This window comes from Schistocerca gregaria, chromosome 4 (assembly GCF_023897955.1).
Source record: "Schistocerca gregaria isolate iqSchGreg1 chromosome 4, iqSchGreg1.2, whole genome shotgun sequence".
Classification (NCBI taxonomy): Eukaryota; Metazoa; Arthropoda; class Insecta; order Orthoptera; family Acrididae; genus Schistocerca; species Schistocerca gregaria.
Genome location: NC_064923.1, coordinates 41,101,092 through 41,124,417, shown reverse-complemented (window position 1 = coordinate 41,124,417; position 23,326 = coordinate 41,101,092). Strand labels below are relative to the sequence as shown.

General features: G+C 40.2%; 1 protein-coding gene across 2 annotated transcripts in view; it reads left to right on the top strand.

Annotated features, from left to right (window-relative positions):
- Positions 1 to 23,326, top strand: part of LOC126267338 (radial spoke head protein 6 homolog A) — a 355,206-nt gene that overhangs the window by 260,221 nt on the left and 71,659 nt on the right. Inside the window, exon 8 of one of the 2 annotated variants that reach the window (XM_049972452.1) lies at positions 9,760 to 9,914. In XM_049972452.1, the coding sequence (XP_049828409.1) occupies positions 9,760 to 9,914 (155 nt within the window). Of the gene's footprint in view, positions 1 to 9,759; positions 9,918 to 23,326 lie in introns of both variants that reach the window. The other variant, XM_049972451.1, reaches the window with a different exon arrangement.

Genomic DNA, 23,326 nt, shown 5'->3' with positions numbered 1-23,326 from the left:
ACCCACTTGGCAGGGCTCACGCATGCTACCTCACACCAGAGGTCGCGAGGCCTGTGGAAAAAAAAGATACCAAGTACTTTGATATATTGAGGATGTGCATGGTTCAGACCTCTCTTCCTAAAACTCAACCCTAGGGGAGAGGACTGTCCCTGCACTCATCCCCCTAGGGGCCCACCTTCAGCTGACTAATAATAGACTGCCATCCCCACCATACTATCCCACCCCCTCTCCACCCCAGCCTCCTCCTTACCCCCAACCAGTCACCACTCCTATCATGCACTGGTGCTGCTGCTCATAGTGTGGTTTTAGTTGCCTGAGACTGCAGACATGTTTGCAAGTTGTGTTTGCATGAGAGTGTGTTCATGCTTTTGTGTATGTGTGTCTACTGTTGACAAAGGACTTAATGGCTACAAACTATAATTATGTGAATCTTATTGTTGTGCCTATAGCAACAGCATGTCTGCTATCCTTCTTTAATATTGTTACATTACATCTTGGATTTTCCATTGTTTAATTTTTGCATGACAGCTTTTCTTCGATCCTAACTGTGTGCTGTTTTCCTTTGTTATTTTTTTCCTTTGCATCACCATACTCAATGTCTGTCATTCTTTCTCTTCTTTCCTGTGTTTCCCTTGTCACCTTAAAAACTGCACTGCATGCTCTACTTATGAGCCAGACTGTATCAACCGTCTCGAGCATGCAAAACAGATGGCCTCAAGACCACGCTGATTGTTGGTACAGCATCTTATGTCCCACATCACTCCCGTTGATGTAATGAATTCTATACTTTCAAACTGATCACTCTCCCAGTATCATTTCCCATATTTTTGTTTGTTACCTCCCGCACCCTTCCGGTGCCACACGATTTTGTATCTCTACCTACGAACCCCTCCCCACCCCCCACACTTTCTATGTTCTATCCAAGTTCGCACCCACTAACAGCATCTCATCCAGTCACATCTGCTATCCCCCTTCTTCATGCTTATCCGCTCTCAGACCTGCTACCCACAGTAATATATATAAAATAGAAAGAAACTTCCACATGGGAAAAATATATTAAAAACAAAGATTCCAAGACTTACCAAGCGGGAAAGCGCCGGCAGACAGGCACATGAACAAAACACACAAACACACACACAGAATTACTAGCTTTCGCAACCGATGGTTGCTTCTTCAGGAAGGAGAGGGAAAGACGAAAGGATGTGGGTTTTAAGGGAGAGGGTAAGGAGTCATTCCAATCCCGGGAGCGGAAAGACTTCCCTTAGGGGAAAAAAAGGACAGGTGTACACTCGCACACACACACACACACACACACACACACACACACACACACACACACACATATCCATCCGCACCTATGTGCGGACCCTTCCATACAGCCTAGCCACCAATGGTCGTCACATTTACAGTGATGAGCAGTCCCTCTCGGAATATACTGAGGGTCTCTCTGAAGCCTCGTAACTCAACACCATCCAGGACTGGAGCAAGTGAATTACATTCTTTGCCAGGGTTTTGATTACTTCTTGTTTGGCCCTGAAATGAGGAATGTCCTGCCCACAATCCTTCGCACCCCTCCTGTAATAGTATTTCGCCGTCCACTGAACCTATGCAATATACTCGTCCATCCTCACACAACCCCTGCTCCCAATCCCTTACCTCATGGCTCATACCCCTGTAATACAACTAAATGCAAGACTTGTACCATACATCCTTGTACCACCACCTACTCTAGTTTGGTCAACATCGCCTATCCCTTCAAAGGCAGGGCTACCTGTGAAATTAATGATTTACAAGCTAAGCTGCAACCACTGTACTGGATTCTATGTAGGCATGACAACCAACAAGCTGTCTGTCTGCATGAATGGCCACCAACAAACTGTGGCCAAGAAACAAGTGGACCACCTTGTTGCTGAAGACACTGCCAAATATGGTATCCCTCATTTCAATGACCGTTTCACAGCCTGTGCCACATGGATCATTCCCGCCTACAGCAGCTTTTCTGAATTGCGCAGGTGGGAACTTTCCCTGCAATACATCCTACATTCCTGTAACCCCCCCCCCCCCCCTAGCCTCAACCTTTGTTAGTCACTGTCCTCACCCATCTAACCACCTCCCTGTTCCCATTCCAGCAATACACAGTCATCATTTCACTGCCACACCCAGTCTTTTAAATTCTTTTCATTTCTCTCCTTTATGGTGCTTATCCCCATTCCTCCTTTTCTCTTCTGCTCTCAGTCTAAACTGCAGCACTTCACTGTCCACCATGATCACCATACTATCCCTCTCTCTACCCACACGAGCCTCCTCCTTATCCCCACCCAGACACCACTCCCATTGCGCACTGGTGCTGCTGCTCGCAGTGTGGTTTCAATTGCTTGAGACTGCAGATGTGTGTGCAAGTTGCATTTGAGTGTGTGTGTGTGTGTGTGTGTGTGTGTGTGTGTGTGTGTGTGTGTGTGTGTGTGTGTGTGTGTTTGTTTCTATTGTTGACAAAGGCCTTAATGGTCAAAAGATATAATTGTGTGAATGTTTTTGTTGTGGCTATTGTAACTCAGCATCTCCACTCTAAGGTGAGTAGCAACTTTCCTTCTCTAATATTGTAGTAAGGACCATGTGTTTTTTACCAATGGCTGCATTCTCTACCAAGAGACTTAATAGGGTGGGCATCTTCAGAATCTTACAGAGACCACCAAAACTAGGCAATAGTTTTGCAACATCTCTATTGGTGCCCCTGCTATGAGCACAAAATTTTTTAATATAGACTAGCTTGCAAACACTACCGCCATTGTGTCTGCAAGCCCTCACCTATATGTGAGTCTGATGTTGTTAACTGCCTTGCTCCAGTTCTTTCTAACAGTATTAGCATTGATTTTCTCTGGTAAGAGGTCACTGGTCGTCCAAAGATTGGAAATTGGGCAACATACTGGGTATGCCAGCATTAACTTAACAGGGTAAGTTAAGCCAACTAATGGACTCATCCCAGCTAGCCTGAGAGTGGCTACCTAGTGTGGATTTGAGACTGTGATTAACACACTCCGCAAAAGACAGTTGGGGATAGTATGGAATGGTGGTAATATGTGATACGGCATTACCAAAACACAATTTTATGAATTCCCTAGATGTGGAAGTCAAAGCATTATTGCTGACCAATGCCTTTGGGGGACCAAAGTAAGTAAATATATAGCTGGGATGCTGAATCATTAGAGCCACTGCCATTTACCTTCTACAAGTTTATGAACAGTGTGGGAATCTCTGTGAGTACAGCTGGACAGACATGGTAATCCTCATCGGACTGCACTGTCTCAGGCGGCTCCTGAGGGTCACCAAATGTTGGGCCCTATGCATCTGCCAACTGATAGTCAGGACCCATTACATGCTTCACGACAAACCAGAAAGCTGAAACCCAGACTGCCCATGGGGCTATACTACCAGTCTTCCAGTTCCGTGCCAATACCTGGCATAGCAGCTGATTGTCAGTTTCCAGTGGGAAATGATGGTGTTCAAATGAAACTTAAACCCCTCAAAACCAAATAGCATCATGAAATCCTCTAATTCAGGCATGGAGTATTTAGCCTTTGTTGCCAGCAGAGTGACTGACCTATGGTCCACATCAAATTCCGTGACAAAGCTGGAGCCACTCTGCAATTGAAAGCATCCATCTGGAGGATAAACTGACATTGAATATCAGGAATCGCTAATAAGGGGGCATTGCTAAGCTCTTACTTCAAAGGGTCAAAGGCAGACTGTTGGCTATGAGATCACTTGAGTGGTTCTCCTCTACAACACATTCAATTCAAGGGAGTGGCTAATTGGGCAAAATACGACACAGACTTCCAAAAAGCTTCATCATGCTAACAACCTGGGCAATTCCCTTCTGATCCTGAGGTGGCTGAAAGGCAGCCAAAAACTATTAATAGTCTTAGTGTGGCCTTTGTCAATTATGACACCATTGGCAGAAACCAGGTGACCTAAAAAATATACCTCAGAACAGCCTAGCAGGTTTGACTGTTAAACCTGCCTCCCTGAAATAGGTTAACACCTGTTTAAGATGTTGAAGGCATTCAGTCAAAGGTCTTGCTGTAAATAACCACATCATCCATGTAATTATAAACACAATGAAATTTCAGCTCCCCAAAAATGTTATCCAGAATATGTGATAAGACTGCTGCACCATTCAGTAACCTGAAAGGAACTCTGATGAACTCATACAAGTTCCATTCAGTGCAGAAAGCTGTCACTGGTTTCAACTCTTCAGCTAGATTTATTTGATGCTAAGCCTACTTCATGTACAAAACAGTGAAGTATCATGCTCCTGTAAACCAAGTGAAGCCCTTAGGAAGGTTGTGCAAGAGAACTGATCCTAAGACCATCTTCTCATTTAAAATTCTGTAGTTGACAATGGGCCTATACTCTTTGCCACTGGCCTTGGGGACTCAAAACATGGTTGAGATATATGGAGAAGTAAATGGTCTAATCTCACCTTCCAAGAGCAACTTTTCAACAATTCTCCTCAACTCTCACATCTCAGGTGGTGAGAAGCATCACACCAAAATCTGATCGGTGAGTTGGATTCAATACTTTATTCTGTGTGTTGCTCCTAACCAGTCAGTTGAAACATCCAGAAATTCGTCTGACAACTCTAGTAACTGCTGTGTTTCATTCTGCCACAAATGTCTGACATCAAATTGGAACTCCCCAGAATTCACATGATTGACTGCATAACATTCAACATGACATGCATAATTGAAGCCCCTCATTTGCACAAAACTTGATGAACTTATTCCCTGAATAGTTCAAAACACAACCTGTTCAGTGTATGAAATCACTACCAACAGTAAATAAACAGACAGTTGTTCAGAAACAAGGAGTTTAGCAGCTGATAAAAATTACTGAACTCTCAAAAACAAAATCACACCACCTCTAACAAGAGCAACGATTGGCCATTAACAGCAGGAATCAGTTTGTTCAGTGACTTCAGACTTGTAAACTGACAAATATGCTTATTCTCAGAATATGAAGTGTAATTAATCAGAGAAATACTTCTGCCAGAATCCAGCAATCCACAGATCGGTTAATGGTTGATGGTGGCACAAATAAATGGAACGGAGGACTCACTGGCTCCTTGTAACTTAATTGCACCCCACTGGTAGCCAGCCTCTGCACCTCCCCCAAACCCGTCTCCAACACTGTCACTTGCCACCACATTCCCCATCTCCCTCCAGATATTTACAGCAAAATGTCCTGGTTTTTTTACACCTAAAACAATTTCTGCCAACCCACTGAGGTCCTCTTCTCTTTCCATGATGCTGAGGAGAAGCAATGCCTTGCTGGTTAGTGGCCTTTCTTTTTTGATCAGCAAAATTAATACTCTCTATACCTCACACAACCTGATCTAGGTCACTAAAAGTACTTGGTCTATTAGCAAAACCACCCACGGACAGTCTACTGGCTGCATACCCTGTGTTATATTAACAACAATCTGATACTGAACCCGACATACAACGCTAATTGAGTGCACCCAATGTTGTCAACGTAATTCATGAAATTTTCCTGTTGATCTTGTGCCCTGGAATAATGATTGCTGAATAACTCATTCCTCAATCTATCTTACAAAGTTTGGTTAACAATCTGGTCGCACAAAACACCTAAGCTGCCCCCTTCTCGATTAATGTAATTGATCATACTAGCCAGCCTATCACTGGTTAGCTGGTAAATGAATTGAGAAATGACAAGATAGGGAATATAAAGAGCACTGCAACTTTAACTGACAAATACAAAAATTCTATCACTTGTTCACTCGTCCCCATTGATAGTTTTATATCCCCTTGCATAATAACCACTATAGGATTGAGTAAATGAGTAACATGCTTAATATCTTCATAGCATCACCACTCCATGAAATATTCCCAGACCCTTGAGTACTGTCTGGCCATGTCTCCTCATCTGCAGCTTCTACCCTTAGCAAAGGATCAACTCCGCATTGAAGTTCCTTAATATTTCATTACTCCGATCTCTGCCCTTTGCTTAGCATCTGTGAAAATCCTATGCAAATCCTGGACTGTTCTATACAGATGGTTGAGATGAGCCTGCACTTGCAATAAAGGAGAGTGCAAAGGACTAGAACCCTGAAGCAAGTCAGTATTGTTCAGCAGACTGGTGAGAAACTGATTAAGAACAAATATGGCCCAACCTACCTTACTGACAGTAGTGAGGCTCAGTTGCAGTGGCGAATTGAGAGTGCAACGGAGACACTGCGCTAATTCATTAACACTGCCTTCAATTGCCTGGCCGTGAATCTTTAATTAGTGTGGTAGCTGTTCCTTCTGTAAAATGCCTGATCCTCAGTACATCTGTGGTTTCCACAACTGAAGACAGAAACAGAGAAAATGGGGAAAAAGGAATGGTGAGGCTACAGTTTTAATGTTAAATGTCCTTTCTGGAAACGCAGTACACCTGGCACCCACAACCAGGCTCTACTACCGATGAAATAGTGCTGGTCGCAAAGATCTGGAAGTGCTTAGGTACTAGAAGATGAAAATGTTTGTATCAGAAAAGACTTTTCTTTAGGGTCCAAATACCTAATTTTATTATTAACAATGCATTAAACAATTATAAGAATTTCAGCAATACCAATTTACAGCAAACTCAAAAGATACCTCAAACACTAAATTCCCCGAATTATACAAAAACCCAATTTTAGAACAATTTCCAGTTGGGTAGTAAATTCTAGGACTTTGTTATGAATAATTTGACACTTTACTAATAAAATTTTGACAGTGAAATTGTCTTTAGTCCAAACGGGGTCTGATTTTGCTATCTGCTTGTTGTCTGGTGAGTATCCAATAGAGGATCTCAAACTACTGCCCCTAACAGAGTAGCTGCTTCCTTTATGTCATCCCTGATATTTCAGGAGAAATCCTACAATTCCCCACCCAAGAACGCAGGCCCAAAAATCTGCAGCACAGCTATCACAGAGTCAATGAAGCTTTAGTTAATACCTCTACTCAGCTCCAAAGCAAAGGACTCTTGCTGCAAACTGCATACTCTGCATGCACCCCCTATGCAAGTCCAGCAGCCTTCACTACTTCCACAAGACACCTGTATGAACTGAGGAACGCCTCAGAACCCATGCAACAGGTATTGTTGATGCAGAGGAGAGCCACAACTTGCGGACGACTGTTCACTTGATAGCTGCAGATAATGCCTCTTCTACATCTCAGATAAGGCCCCACAGTATTGATAGTGAGTGCACACTGGCTTTCTTTGTGGCCCTGAGTGCTATTTTCCTGAGGGGTTCCATAACACATCTAACGTTGGAGCTCTCGATAAATAGCAAACCCTTGCCCCCCTGTTCACTCACAGGGCTAACACGTGAAGCCAGGCAAGGAGTCTCCACATTGGCCCTCCACCTCGAGTAAAACGGACATGTTATCAACTGCACCATGTTGTGAGGTCAGATCCACTGTGTCAGGTACACTAGGAGGTGCCTCAGCAGCAAAGCCCATGGGTGAGACAAGCAACACCTGAGGTATCCTGTGGAATGAACCAGATATTCTGTCACTGGCACACCTCAAGTCAGCTGCCTGAAGACAGCTGATCATAGCCAAAAACACATTCAAATGACCACAAATTGTGGCAGCTCCTTCAATGTCTATATACAGCATGCAAACATCCTACCCATCCTAACTGAAGAAGTAAACTATAGAAGCAGGCGGGTACCTAGACGTGCAACATGCTACCCTGTTGACATTCAACAATGGATTCTAATGCCTTAATGACCTGTATAGCTCATTGTTCAGAAGAAATGACAACTGTCCTACAGACTGCCTGCCTCTACACTTTACAACTCAAGATGTGAAATAGAAAAGTATGTTACTTCTATTTATGCTCGGGGTCAACTACCAGAGCCTGCACCATTCATCAATTCTCTGCAGGTCGTTCTGCAAATTCTTATTATCTTCTGGCAGTGCTGCTTTGGTATAGACAACTGCATCATCTGTGAATAGCCTTAAAGAGTGTCTGATGCTTTCTACTAGATTGCTTGTATATATACTGTAAACAGCAACGGTCCTGTCATGCTTCCCTGTGGTACTCCGAATATTACCTCTACATCTATCAATTTTGTACTGTTATGAGCAATGTGTTGAGCTCTGTCTGTAGTAAAGTCTTGAATCCAGTCACAAATCTGCTCCAATACTCCGTAAGCTCATATTTTTTTCATTAAACTGCAATGCGGGATGGTTTCAGATGCCTCACTGAAATCAAGGAGCGTTATGTCAGCCTGAGCGCTGTTGTCCACTGCCCTGTGGGTCTCATGGAGGAACAGAGCAATCTGAGTGTTGCAGGATCTCTGTTTGCAAAATCCATGTTGATTTTTGTAGTAGAGATGTTCATTTTCCAAAAACGTCATAATTCTTGAGCATAAAACATGTTCCATAAGTCTACAACAGATTTATGTCTACGACATAGGTTTATAATTGTGTTTATCTGTCTTATAGCCTTTCTCAAAAATGGGAGTGCTCTGCACTTTTTTCCAGTCATTAGGTACCTTTCATTGCTCAAGCAATCTATGATAAATTACTGCTGGAAAGGGAGCAAGTTCTATCACATAATTTTTATAGAATAACTGCCATTTTGATGTTGGTACGACCTTTGAAAGGTGGAACAGTGTTACAACTTCTCTGTTATCTTCTGTTTCGGTGCCATTGTGGTCACTGAAAGAATAAATAGATGGTTTTGACCCACGTAATGACTTTACATATGACCAAAATCTCTTAGGGTTTTTACTCGGCCCGGTTGAAAACATCTTACTTTCGAAAAAATTGAATGCTTCTATCATTGCTCTCTTACGCTCCTTTTCACTTCATTCAGCTTTTGTTTGTCACCTAGGTTTTTACTTCTCTTGTATCTGAGATGAAGTGCTTTTTGTTTGTATAGTGCTTTCTAAAATGGCTACTAAACCATGGTGGATCTTTCCCCTCCCGTAAAACCTTCGATAAGTTCAGGTCTGTTTGTTGCCATAAGGTCTAAGGCATTACCCTCATGAGTTGATTCTCAAGCCATCTGCTCAAGGTAATTTTTGGACAAGACATCTAGAACACTGCCACATGAGTCCCTGTCTCTGGCACCAGTTTTTATGGCATAACACTCACAATCTATACCTGACAATTTGAAGTCACCCCCTATTACAACGGCATGATTAGGAAAGTTACTAATGATGTTCTGCAAGCTAACTTAGTGCTCTGTATGTGTGACGTATGACAGTTGGAGTCTGAGTTCTGTGTATAAATTGTTTTACAGTATAAATGGCTTTTGATGTAGGAAATCACATCTCAACAAGACACAATACATACTGAAAGTGGGAAGTGTATTTTACTGTCGACTATTTTACACAATGATACTTAATATGTGACTGAAACTAGTATGAAACAGAAATCAGACAAATATATGAAATTAATCACTGTCATCAACATGCAAGTTCTGTACATAACCTGTTGATACAGTTTCATAATCTTGAGTTGAGCTTACATTGCTTAGTGCCAGTGCTGTAAGTATCATCCTACTCCACCACATTACAAACCTATATATGTAAATTAATCACAGATTTTTAACTTAGCGGAATTTGTGACACCTTCTACAATAGCTTGCAAAAATTGATTGTTGACTATAACGTTTGTGATTGAAAAGCAATGATTAGTTTTAATTAAAGTCATTTAATGATCAGTTGACCCAAGTAACCATAATTTTTGTGAATTTTAGAGGAAAGGATCCCTGTTCCAAATGCAGCTTTTGAGCCAGTGCCTTTAAGAGATCTTCTCGATCCAAGCATGTCCTTCTGGGTCCATCACGGAAGGCACATATTGAAGCAAGGCAGGACGAAATGGTGGAATCCAAAGCAAAAGTCAGAGGATGAGGTTGTATGTTGAATCTATTTGTTCCTAATAAGTAGTGATAATGGAAATGTATTCAATATGCACAAAATTTTTGGAAGTCTAAGAACAGATCATTTTGATGCAAGGTAAGAAAAAGCAGTATTTCTGGAGGTAAGGTATTTCTGTAGTAGTTAAGAAAGAGAAAGAAGATGGCAAAATATGAGAGGTAGAAAGGTGTAGAACTAAGCAAAGGCAACGTGAGCCTCCTGGAGCTTTGTGGAAAAGAGAAACAAATACATTATCTACTGCGACATAGTGTGAAAGGAGATGCACAAGATGCTTATGAGACTGGTGAAAAATGGGAAAGAATGGTGTTGGTTTTAAGTATCACAAAAGAAATAACAGTAGGAGTACTTGAATTTATATGCTCTCTGCCCAATACATTCACTTCTTAATAGTTTTTGTTTGTGACTATAAAAATCGGTTTCAGGTGAACTGTGATTTACAGTCACAATACAAGACATAAAAATAATTTTCATGTATACTTTGCCCCTTGTCTAGGTTTCAGAAAGTGGGTTATACTGTGGTGGGATGGTATCTTACAAGCTCTTGTCTAACATAAAGCAAGAAATTGTGGTTCTCTACCGCTTCAAGAGAAAATTAAAAACATGACTCATTAGCCACTCTTTTTACAAATTATCTGATTACCTGCAGTCAAGGAAGGAAAAATTCTGTTAACTACATGACAAGTAACAGCATTCATAGGAATGGACTGCTAATAGCACTCAGCACTTGCAGACATAGGAAAATATTTTTTTGAACAATACCATTGTAATCAAATCATTTTAAACTACTAATATCAGATTAAAAGTAGTAACTGTATATGGAAAAACTGAGAATGCAGCAGTTGTTGTGTGGTTGTTGTGGTCTTCAGTCCCGAGACTGGTTTGATGCAGCTCTCCATGCTACTCTATCCTGTGCAAGCCTCTTCATCTCCCAGTACCCACTGCAACCTACATTCTTCTGAATCTGCATAGTGTAGTCATCTCTTGGTCTCCCTCTATGATTTTTACCCTCCACGCTGCCCTCCAATACGAAATTGGTGATCCCTTGATGCCTCAGAACATATCCTACCAACCGATCCCTTCGTATGGTCAAGTTGTGCCACAAACTTCTCTTCTCCCCAATCCTATTCAATACTTCCTCATTAGTTATGCGATCTACCCATCTAATTTTCAGCATTCTTCTGTAGCACCACGTTTTGAAAGCTTCTATTCTCTTCTTCTCCAAACTATTTATCGTCCATGTTTCACTTCCATACATGGCTACACTCCATACAAATACTTTCATAAATGACTTCCTGACACTTAAATCTATACTCAATGTTAACAAATTTCTCTTCTTCAGAAACGCTTTCCTTGCCATTTACATTCTACATTTTATATCCTCTCTACTTCAACCATCATCAGTTATTTTGCTCCCCAAATAGCAGAACCCCTTTACTACTTTAAGTGTCTCATTTCCTAATGTAATTCCCTCAGTATCACCCGATTTAATTCGACTACATTCCATTATCCTCGTTTTGCTTTTGTTGATGTTCATCTTATATACTCCTCTCAAGACACTGTTCATTCCATTCAACTGCTCTTCCAAGTCCTTTGCTGTCTCTGACAGAATTACAATGTCATTGGCGAACCTCAAAGTTTTTATTTATTCTCCATGAATTTTAATACCTACTCCGAATTTTTCTTTTGTTTCCTTTACTGCTGTCTCACTCCGTTCCCAACTGCTGCTTCCCTTTCATGTCCCTTGGAGAAACAGCACACATAAATAATATATATGTACCTCTGAATGAAGCCAATTATGATGTATACTCGCACTGTCAGATCTCATTTCATGATAGTGTGTTCTATCCAGCATTCCTCCTCCAGAATTCAGAAGAAAAGCTGCCAAGGAGCCTCTCCATGCTTTTAAAGTTGGTCTGATAGACTTACATGAAGTGACATGTAGTCCTGTGAACTGGTTCCCAAATTTAAACATTAACCTGTAAAAACATTGCGCATGCATGAATGTATGTTCTCAGGTGCGTTCCACTCCCCCTGGGGTCTGAGTGAGCTGCCCTTCATTTTTAACCTTTCCCAATCCATTTGCCTGTCCTGCCCAATGAAGGAACTATTAGCTCAAAAGCCTAGAATTGTGTTTTTACATGCCTGTCAGCAATACTGATATTTATCCTCCAGAAGACCAATCAGCCTGGCTCCAAATTTTGTGTGTATCTTCTGTAATGTTATAAAATGATAATAATAATAATAATAATAATAACAACAGTGTTTTTAAAGACTTGAATGTGAGAGAAGTGAGATTAATTTATATTGATCTCGTGTCTTCAGTCCAAAGACTGGTTTGATGCATCTGTCCATGCTACTCTAGGCTGTGAAGCCTTTTCCTCTCCAGATACTTACTGCACCCTACTTTCCCATAAATGTGCTTACTGTTTTCATCTCTTGGTGTTCCATAACACTTTTTTCCCACCACTGTTCCCTCCATTAGCAAACTGGTCACTCCTTCATGCCTCAGAATGTGTCCTACCAATTGATGCCTTCTTTTAGGAAAGCTCCATGATAAATCTCCACTTCCTCAGTTCAGTTCAGTACCTCCATATTAGTAATCCAGTCTTCCCATTTAATCTTCAGAATTCTTCTGTAGCACAAAATTTCAAGTTATCCTATTCTGTTCTTGTGTGAACTGGTTATTGTTCACATTTCACTTCAGTTCAAGGCCACACACCAGACAGACAATTTCAGAAAAGACATCCTAACACTCAATTTTATGTTAGATGTTAACAAATTCTTTTTTGTATATTTTTTGTGCTGTAGTCAGTTTGTGTTTTATATCCTTTCTACTTGAGTTGTCATCAGTTACTTTGCTGCCCAAATAGCAAAATTCATCTACTACTATTAGTGTCTCATTACCTAATCAGATTCCTTCAACATCACTTGATTTAATTTGGTCACATTCCATTACCATTGCTTTCCTTTTGTTGACATTCATCTTATAATCTCTTTTCAAGATATTATTCATTCCCTTCAATTGCTCCTGCAAGTTCTTTGCTCTCTCTAACAGAATTACAATGCATTCAGCAAACTTCAAAGTTTTCATTTCATTGCCCTGAACTTTTAGTCCCTCTCCATATTTGTCCTCAGTTCCCTTTACTGTATGCTCGGTGCACAGATTGTATAATGTAGGGCAAGCATTTCTAATGCCACACCACATGCACTCTTCAGTTCATGTGCAGTCCAATGCAGACAGTGTAGGTGACCCATTGGACAGACCGATTGCACGTCTTCTTTGCATTCACGACACTGTTGGATGCAATGGCTCCTTGAGATCGACCTGTGGAGTACGATCACATATGGTATGGCTTGGCTGTAAGATGATTTGTGCACTACCTGTTTGCTTACCCCTGCCTATCAATGCACCTGCCTGCTCTGCTGCTCCCAAGCAGAGAAGCTACCTAGAACAGCTTGATACAGGGGACAGGTTACAACCCTGTCTCACTCCCTTCTGAATCACTGCTTCTGCTTCATGTTCTTTTCAGTCTAGTTTCTCTACAGGTTGTAAATATCTTTCACTCCCTTTATTTTATCCCTGCTACCTTCAAACATTCAAAGAATGTATTCTAAGCAGCACTGCCAAATGCTGTGTGTAGCTCTTCAATGTCATAAATGTAGGTTGGCCTTTCTTTGACCTACCTTCTAAGATAAATCATAGGGTCAGTGTTGCCTACACTTCACTGTAACTCATTTAATGAAAGGTTAACACAGAGCACTTGGTTGTGAACATGCAGATTTCCCTCAGTTCTGTGCTATTTTCCTTTTATATTATTGAACTTCAGTATCTGACCTTCCACCCTATAATTACTGATTGAAATTAATTATTTAAATTCTGTCTCTGCTTATTTTGAGGACATATACTTTTTTGTCTGTAACAGCACACTGAGCAAACAGGGTGTAAAGTTCAGAATTGTTTATTGATCAAAGTAATTCATACTTAGCTAGTAAAATTCTTCTTCATTGTTTCTCATGGTTCATGCTAGGATCTTCTTTCTTGCTTTCCTGTTGACTATTGACAAAATATTTGGTTTTGCTGGGGTTCATATGTTTGATCTTCTTGTGTCAATTCTAATCAAAACAAAGAACATGTTTGAATTTTTACTTTGTTGACATATTCATTAAATCATTCCACAGAGTTTGCAGAGTTTCAATAACACTTTTTCTTTGTGGTTCAGAATTATAAAAAAGTATTTTTGAGCATTGTTATTTAGGCATAATTGGCAACACTATCCTAACTTTGACCACATATGGGCATGCACCACTTCTCTCCGCAAACTAGTCTCCAGAAACCAAACACTGATAGTCTATAGCTTGTTAAATACAAAGATAACAGCACATTGATCAAAGATAATTAAATTTATCCATGTTTACTTACCTCTCTTACAATTAGAGACATCAAAATAATCAAGACAATTTATGAGAAATATTTACAAAATTTATAACAATTAAAAAAAGTGTACCGCACAATGCACAACAAAACAGAATAAGATTTCCACTCTGCAGCGGAGTGTGCGCTGAAATGAAACTTCCTGGCAGATTAAAACTGTGTGCCAGACCAAGACTCGAACTCGGGACCTTTGCCTTTCGCGGGCAAGTGCTCTACCAACTGAGCGACCCAAGCACGACTCACGCCCCATCCTCACAGCTTTACTTCTGCCAGTATCTCATCTCCCACCTTCCAAACTTAACAGAAGCTCTCCTGCGAAGTTTGGAAGGTGGGAGACGAGCTACTGGCAGAAGTAAAGCTGTGAGGACGGGGCGTGAGTCGTGCTTGGGTTGCTCAGTTAGTAGAGCGCTTGCCCGTGAAAGGCAAAGGTCCCGAGTTTGAGTCTCGGTCCGGCACACAGTTTTAATCTGCCAGTAAGTTGCACAATAAAACATCTTCTATCAGAAATTGCACTTAGTGCATAGAACATGATTTAGTCATACCAGTTTCATTACACAAGCTACCAGTCAGAATATGAGCATGAGAATGATAACAGGCTGACAAAAATGTAAAGGCAACTGGTCCGACTTGAATGTTACACTATATACAGTACAAAATAGTAAGTTTCATTTTTATTCTTGAAGGGCTCATTTGACCTCTTGTCCATGGCATTATGAGTTTCTCCTGGTGCAGTTCTTTAGCATTATTGGTCATATTGCACATCCCCATATTGCTTCACCATCATTACATTTTTCTGGAGATAGCTACAACAGATATGTCACTTTTGTCAGTAACTGGCAAGGTGACAAGTCACAGTCATAAAAGGGCTTCATGATGGGATGTCAATGTGAGACACAGTGGATCGTAAAAGGAGTAGGAAGTTGTCACAGAACTAGGGATAATACAACAATCACCATAATATTATAAAAGTACATAGCATAAAACACATAACAACATCATACAAGAGCAAGTACTATTAAGAAAAATGAGAACATGTATAATATTGTGCTTAGTGTGATTCATTAAATACTTGGTTACATTTTGTAATGTAAGTATAGACACTTTGCTATGTGAGTTTTGCTTCATTTATCAGACATATTAGTTTCTGTCTGGCTTTTAAATTCAGCCAGCATGTGAGTTACTTGTAACTATTCCACCTAGAATCTGTTATTCTATACTACAACTCATCCTTTTATTCATTAACACCTACATTTTTAAGTCAGGCCTCCCCTACTTTGCTATAATTATGTTTTTATACCATAATGCAGAGTCAGTTTTTAATACATTATTTAAGCTTCATTTTCTTTACCATAAAACTACTCCCCCATTCATCGCAAATTATCTCATTTCACTGATATGTGTGCAACAAACACCAAAAACATCATCAGCCTTCTCAGTACCTCAACACAACATTTATTCAGTCTAATACCCCAGTGCATAAACTCTATATCAAATTCAGCTCAATAGCACATTTATTACTTTTTCTGCATACAATAAACCCATTAATTAATAACATGTTATTTGAGTCTTATAAAAATCTTAGTCTCTGTTTAATGTCCAGTGTACACAGGTTTTCTTTTTCTTTCCATTCTCTCTGCCTCTCAACACATAGGTATATTTAGTTACAAGATTATCATCATGCAGAATGACCTCTCTACTGACTAACAAAATTGCTAGTTTTATAGCAAAACAACTGTTCTTCATACTTATTCCTCACAATACTATCTGATCTTCATTGTGGTTTCCCAATATAGAATTTATTTATCTATTCATCCAGTAAATCTCTACAGCTCGTGGGATGGTACTATGTTACTTGCGCATGAATGCATGCATGCACGTCCACCCCCCCCCCCCTTTCCCCTGCCCCACCAACACACACACACACACACACACACACACGTTACGTGCAGCATTAAAATTTACTTTTTCTTCTCCTTTGAAGGCATTACCTATGGCCTATGACTATGGGCACCCTCATGGCACCATCCTATGTCGATCTATACATGGGCCATCTTGAAGAATCCTTCCTAAACACCCAGAATCCTAAACACCTCACCTGGTTCTGATTCATTGATGACACCTTTGCTATCTGGATCGAAGGTGAGGACACCCTACCCACATTCCTCCAGAACCTCAACAACTTCTCTTCCATTTGCTTCACCTAGTCCTACTTAACCCAACAAATCATCATCCTAGATGTTGACCTCCACCTTGAAGATGTCTAACTCAGTTCCTCCGTCCATATCAAACCTAGAAACCACTAGCAATACCTCCACTTTGACAGCTGCCACCCATTCCATATGAAGAAGTCCCTTCCGTACAACCTAGCTACCCATGGTCGACGCATCTGCAGTGATGAATGACCAGTCCCTCTCAAAATGCACCAAAGGTCTCACTGAAACCTCCACTGACTGTAATTATCCTCCCAACCTTGTACAAAAATAAATCTCCTTTGCATATCTTTCCAGTCTCCCACAACATCCCAAAGCCCCACCGTCTGGCCACAGAGGAGCATTCCCCTCATAACTCAGTACCACCCAGGACTGGAGCAACTGAATAACATTCTCCACCAGGGTTTTGATTATCTCTCATTGCACCCTGAAATGAGAAACGTCCTGCACACTATCCTTCCTACCACTTCCACAGTGGTATTCCACCGTCCACTGAGCCTACACAATATACTCGTCCGTCCTTACACAACCCCTGCTCCCAATCCCTTACGTCATGGCTTATACCCCTTAATAGACCCAGGTGCAAGACCTGTTCCATACATCCTCCCACCACCACCACCTACTCCACTTCGGTCACCAACATCACCTATCTCATCAAATGCAAGGCTACCTGTGAAACCAGTCATGTGGTCTACAAGCTAAGCTACAACCACTGTGCTGCATTCTATGTAGGCATGACAACCAATAAGCTGTCTGTCTGCATGAATGGCCACCGACAAATTGTGGCCAAGAAACAAGAGGAGCACCCTGTTGCTAAACATGTTGCCAAACATGATCTCTCCCATTTCAGTGACTGCTTCACAGCCTCTACCTTCGTTAGTCGCTGTCCTCACCCATCCAGCACCTTCCCTGCTCTCATTCCAGTACTACACAGCCGTCATTCCATCACCACACCCAGTCCTTTTTTATTATTATTATTTTCGATTATTCCCATTTAAAGAGAGTGTTTGAACTTAAATTCCTTTATGATGATTGTTCATGTTTTTTCTAAGCCAAAATTTTCTTCATGTGTTTACTTTGTTGTTTCTTTCGTTCCACTGTCTATTTGCATCTTGGTCTCGTCTGTGTTGTGGTGTCAAATTTATGTTTTTTGATGATGTTCCTGAATTCAGTTCTATTTTCTGCCTCATTTACTGTTATGTGTGCTTGTCTGAGGTCCTCTTCAACTTATTTTATCCCCCTGCCTGAGTTGATGACTTTAAGAATTCGCTTTGAAATTCTGTTTTCATTCATCCTGTGGATATGTCCGTAGAACTGCATTCTTCTTTTCCTTATTGTATCCGTAATCTTGTCTGTGTATTTATATAATTCTCATGTTGATCTCTTCTTCCAGATTCCTTGATCATGTATTGGGCCAAAAAATTTCCTGAGAATTTTTCTTTCTTGTTTCTCTATTTCTTTGATTTTAGTTTGCCCACCTATTTGTGTTGTTTCAGATGCATTCATTGCCTCCGGAAGTGCAACAGTGTTGTAGTGCCTCAATTTCGGATTAATGGATATCGACTTTTTGTTATAATAGTTCCACGTGAGTCTATATGCTTTCTGTAGTATTCTTTCCTCATTGGCCTTTAGGATCCCTGATGGCTGGATGATTTCTCCCAGGTACTTAAAATGTGGTACTTGTACAATTTTCCTGTAGGTTGTCACAATAGGCAGTTTGTCTTGTGGCACTCTTTCTATGTACTGGGTTTTCTCATACGAAATTTGCAGGCCAGTTCTTTGCGCATTTTCGTGCAACTTTTCTATGGTGTTAGTGGCTCCTCTTCTATTATTTCTGAGGATTGCAAGACCATCTGCAAAACCTGAACACTTCACATTGAATCTATTATCTTTTCTAACGTCACTTTGGATTCCTTTTACTTCTTTTTCCATTTCATGATAATTTTTTCAAGAATGGTATTAAAGAGTAATGGCGGAAGTCCGTCACCCTGTCACACTCCAGTTTGGATTTCAAATGGTTGAGAGATATCCCCCATAAATTTAACCTTGGAGATTGTGTCAGTTAATGTTTCCCGAATGATTGCTCTTGTCTTTCTGTCAATACTGAAATCTTCCAGCGTGTTGCAGAGCGCTACTCTGTCTATTGAGTCGTAGGCCTTTTTAAAATCTACAAAAGTGACCAATGTGTTTTGGGTGTTTCTCATCTGGAGAATCATTTTCAGATTCCAGATCTGTTCTATGCATGATCATCCCTTGTGAAAACCAGCTTGGTATTCTTCTATTAGTGGGTCAGCTTGTTCTTCTAATCTATTCGTGAGAACTTTTGATAGGATTTTATATGTGACCGGCATGAGTGAGATACCCCTGTAATTATTTGGTTCAGTTTTGTCCCCTTTTTTTGTAGAGTGGATGGATGAGTGTGCATTTCCATTCAGAAGGGATCTGTTCTGTTTCCCAAATGTTCAATATTATTTTGTGGATTTTTCCTGTTAATCTTTCATAATTTAGTTTCCATAGTTCTGCAATAATTCCATCGTATCCTGGGGCTCTATTGTTTTTCAGTGTCTTGATAATTTCTACTATTTTGTTGATGGTTGGTGGTTTAGCTGTGGGATTTGGTGTAGATTTCTGGTCGTGAATATCCTCTGTAGGTCTTTTGCAGTTGAGAAGTTTGTTGAAATAGTCTGCGAGGATTTGGCAGTTATTCTTCGTGTTAGTTTCTAGTGAACCATCTGGTTTCTTGAAGCAAAGATTGGGTGGCTGGTATCCTGCAATATGTTCTTTAAACATCTTATAAAAATTCCTGGTGTTGTTCTTCTTAAAGTCTTGTTCTCACTCATCTAGTCGCCATTTGTCATAATTTCTTTTTTCCCTACGAATAGTTTTTGATGTTTGTTTTCAGATTACTAGAAATTGTTGCCATTTTTCTGATGTTTTGTGGCCATTGAAGTTTTTCTAGGCATTGGTCCTTTCTTCTATCGCTTGGTCACATATTATATTCCACCACCTGTGTTTTCTCCTTCTCGGGGGTTGACCCAATTTCATCATGGATTTGAGGACGTCCACAAGTTGTGTCCACTTTGTTGTGTTTGTCTGATTAATTTCCTGTGAGATGTTTTCCTTGTTGAGTTTTATGTATTTGAGGTCTGGTCTCAGCAGTTTGTTTAGTTTTGGCTTTTTTCTGTTGGGTTGTAATCTGGTCTTTATCTGTAGAAGATGGTGGTCTGATTCAAAAAATCCTCTTCTCGTTTTCACATTCAGAATTTCTCCTGTGTTACTCTTGGAGGTGGCCACATGGTCTATCTGGAATTCACCCAACATTGTGTTGGGCGACTTCGAAGTATACAGTTTCTTGTTGGGTTTTTTGAATTGTGTTGACATAATTACGAGGCTGAAATTTTCGCAAAAGCTTATCAATCTTTCTCCATTCTTGTTAGTTCTCTTGTGAGCTGTATGGATTCCGATAATTTTCCTGTATGTTTTCTCTTTGCCTTAATGTGCTTTAAAGTCGCCTAACAAGATGATTACATGGTGTTTGGCAATTTTGTTTGTCATCTCTTGAAGGTCATTCCAGATGTCATCCACTTTCTGGGGGTTCTTTTTGTTATAGTTATTTGTGGGTACGTGTGCATTGATCAAGTTATATGCTTTGTTGGCCGATTTGATGGAGAGTGTTGATATAAGTTCTGAGACAGACTGGAAGTCAATGACAGAGTCACTGATGGATTTGTGGACTATAAATGCTGTACCAAACTGTTTGAGTTCTTTCTCATTAGTTTGATTGATGGTTTTCCTTTATAGATCCTGTAGTTGTCTGTGTCAAAATGGTTTTCGTCTATAAATTGTGTTTCCTGGATTGCAAGGATTTTGATCTGGAATTTTTGCAGCACGTCTGTAAGTTGTTTCTTCTCGCACAGTTTGAAGAGAGCATTAGTATTAAGTGTACCGATGAAGTGTCTTTGTTTTGTGTGTAACAATTTGGACATCATCTGGTTCTCAACCTTAGGCATAACATGATGCTCCTGGTGTCCCGGAATCCAATGACCAGGTTAAGCCAGCCTTGCGACTGGTGCCCGGGGTAGTGGATTCATTCCTTGTGTTATAATCATGTTTGGTTTTCAAGTTGAAAACTAACTTGGTGGTGGTCCTTCCAAGGAAAGATCTTGAGGAATACGACTTGATTGTTGAGATCAAGAAGGCTGCTGCAGCCACACCATCTAGGTGAACAGATGGTGACCCCTAACCGCTGGATACCAGGAAGATGTTAGTGGATTTCAGTTGATAGTTTTGGTACACCCTGGGTATATTATTTCCCCGGTACCCTCCATGTCTGGAGAGCATTCCCCTATCCACCACCTGGGGAGGTGCCCAATGGGAGACTATCAACTCCAGTCCTTTTTTATTTTTTTTTTGTATTATATTTATTTCTCTCTATTTATCATCTTTTCCACTACTCTCCCCCCCCCCCCCCCCCCCACCTCTCCCCTGCATGCCGCCCAACCTGCAGCATTTCACTGTCCTCCATCCCCACCATACAATACCTCTCCCTCCCCACCCCAACCTCCTCCTTTCCCCCACCCAGTCACCACTCCCATCATGCACTGGTGCTGCTGCTCGCAGTGTGGTTTCTCTGCAGTCATGTGTGTGTGTGTGTGTGTGTGTGTGTGTGTGTGTGTGTGTGTGCGTGTGTGTGTGTGTGTGTGTGCGTGTGTTTTGACAAATCCCATTGCCCAAAAGCTTGAAAAAAAAAATTTTTTTCCCTTCCCTATGTGTGACTCAGCATCTCCAGTATATTTATTTAAAAAATGCAATTGATGTCATCATCTGTGTACATATACAGTTTACATAACTAACAGAAATGGTGTAATATATTTTAGATCATTATTTTCTAATAAGATACAGAAATTTGTTCTTGATGCTGCACAAGGTATTTGCATTATATTTACATGTATAAGTTTAATCTAAGTGAAATTATATTAGTACCGGTGCACATTACAAACTCTTCTATTGTATAAAAAGCTTTATCTCTAAGCCATTTCTTTGTGACACTTTTAAACTCATTCAGTGACACATTATGTGCCTCTATTGGCAACATGTTAAATAGTTTTACTCCCATGTACCTGCAACTGTCTCGAGTTTTCTTTAGTCTAGCAACTGGGATGTCAATTTGCTGCTTTATACATGTGTCATAGTGATGGATACATTGTCGTAGTTTGTGACTGTGTTGGTTTTTTTGTGTGTATCAGACAACTTACTATAAAGAGGGATGCAACTGTTAGTATTTTTAGATTTTTGAAATGTGGTGTACAAGACTCGTTATTTCTGACTCCATGGATGCATCTGACTGCCTTCTTTTGCCAAATGAAAACTTGTTTCGCTCCAGGTGAATTTCCCCACAACAAAGTGGAATATGTTAAATGGGTGTGGAAAAAGGCATATTATGCATTGAGTAATAACTAACACATGACCTTAGTTTACCTAACAAACATGTCACATGTGCTAACTTAGTACAAATATAATCAGTATGACTCTTCCACATTAATTTTGAGTCAAGATGGATCCCAAGTAGTTTAGCAGAGACACAATCAATCTGATCACTCTTAACACACAAGCAAAAGACAATATTTACAGTTTTATCATAATTTATATGCAAGTCATTGAGTTGGAACCACTGATGGCTGCTCTGAGATTAGCCTCACTTTCCTAAATCTTTCCCTGCTGTAACAAAAGCTGTATCATCTGCATAGAGTGTGGATTTACATAACATGGTGCTGGGCAATTCATTTACATATATTATAAAAAGTAAAGGTCCAAACACAGAGTCTTTTGGTATACACTGCATGATATCCAAGACATTTGACATCATATTGTTAAAATGCACAATTTATTTTCTGTCACTCAGAGAGGATCTGATCAGAGATAGTTCTGAGCCTCTAATACCATAGCAGTGCAGTTTTTCTAGTAGTTTCCTATGACTGACAGAGTTAAATACCTTGCTGAGGTCCACTAGAGTGGCATTAACTGATAATCCTGATTTGAATTATGACAATATATATGAAACAACATCTTCACCTGCTTTTGCCACTGACAGGCCAGACCTGAAGCCATACTGAGAGTCACTAAGAAAATTATTCACAGACAGATGTTGACTGATTTGGAGCTGTATGCAATATTCCACTACTTTTGATATGTGGGTACAAGGGAGATTGGACAGTAATTATAGGACAAGACTTGTCACCTTTCTTGTGCAGTGGAGTAATGACTGCCATTTTTAAGGATGAAGGGAAACAGCCACTGACAAACATCCTGTTCATAAGAGAACAGAGTGGATGTGCTATTACATCTGCTATTTTTTTATTACAAAATTGGAGAGACCATAAATGTCTTCTGATTTTGAGTAACTTAATTTTGCTATTGTAGTTTTAATATCTGTTACTTTTACTTCTTTTCATTTAAACAAAGGAACCACACCCTCAAAATTATGTAGAAATGAATTTCAATTATTTGAGATATGGTTGTTGTCACATTTATGGATATGTTCATTTGCAGCACTGTTATTCATACTGGCAGCATTAATGAAGAAGGTGTTGAAATCATCTGGTGTGATACAAGCATCACATGAATTATTTTTGTTAACATCTTTATTTCTATCCAGATGAGTCTTGATAACAGTCCAGGCTGCTTTCCATTTATTTTGGGACTTATTAATATAATCATCATTTGCCTTTCACTTGCTTAACCTAA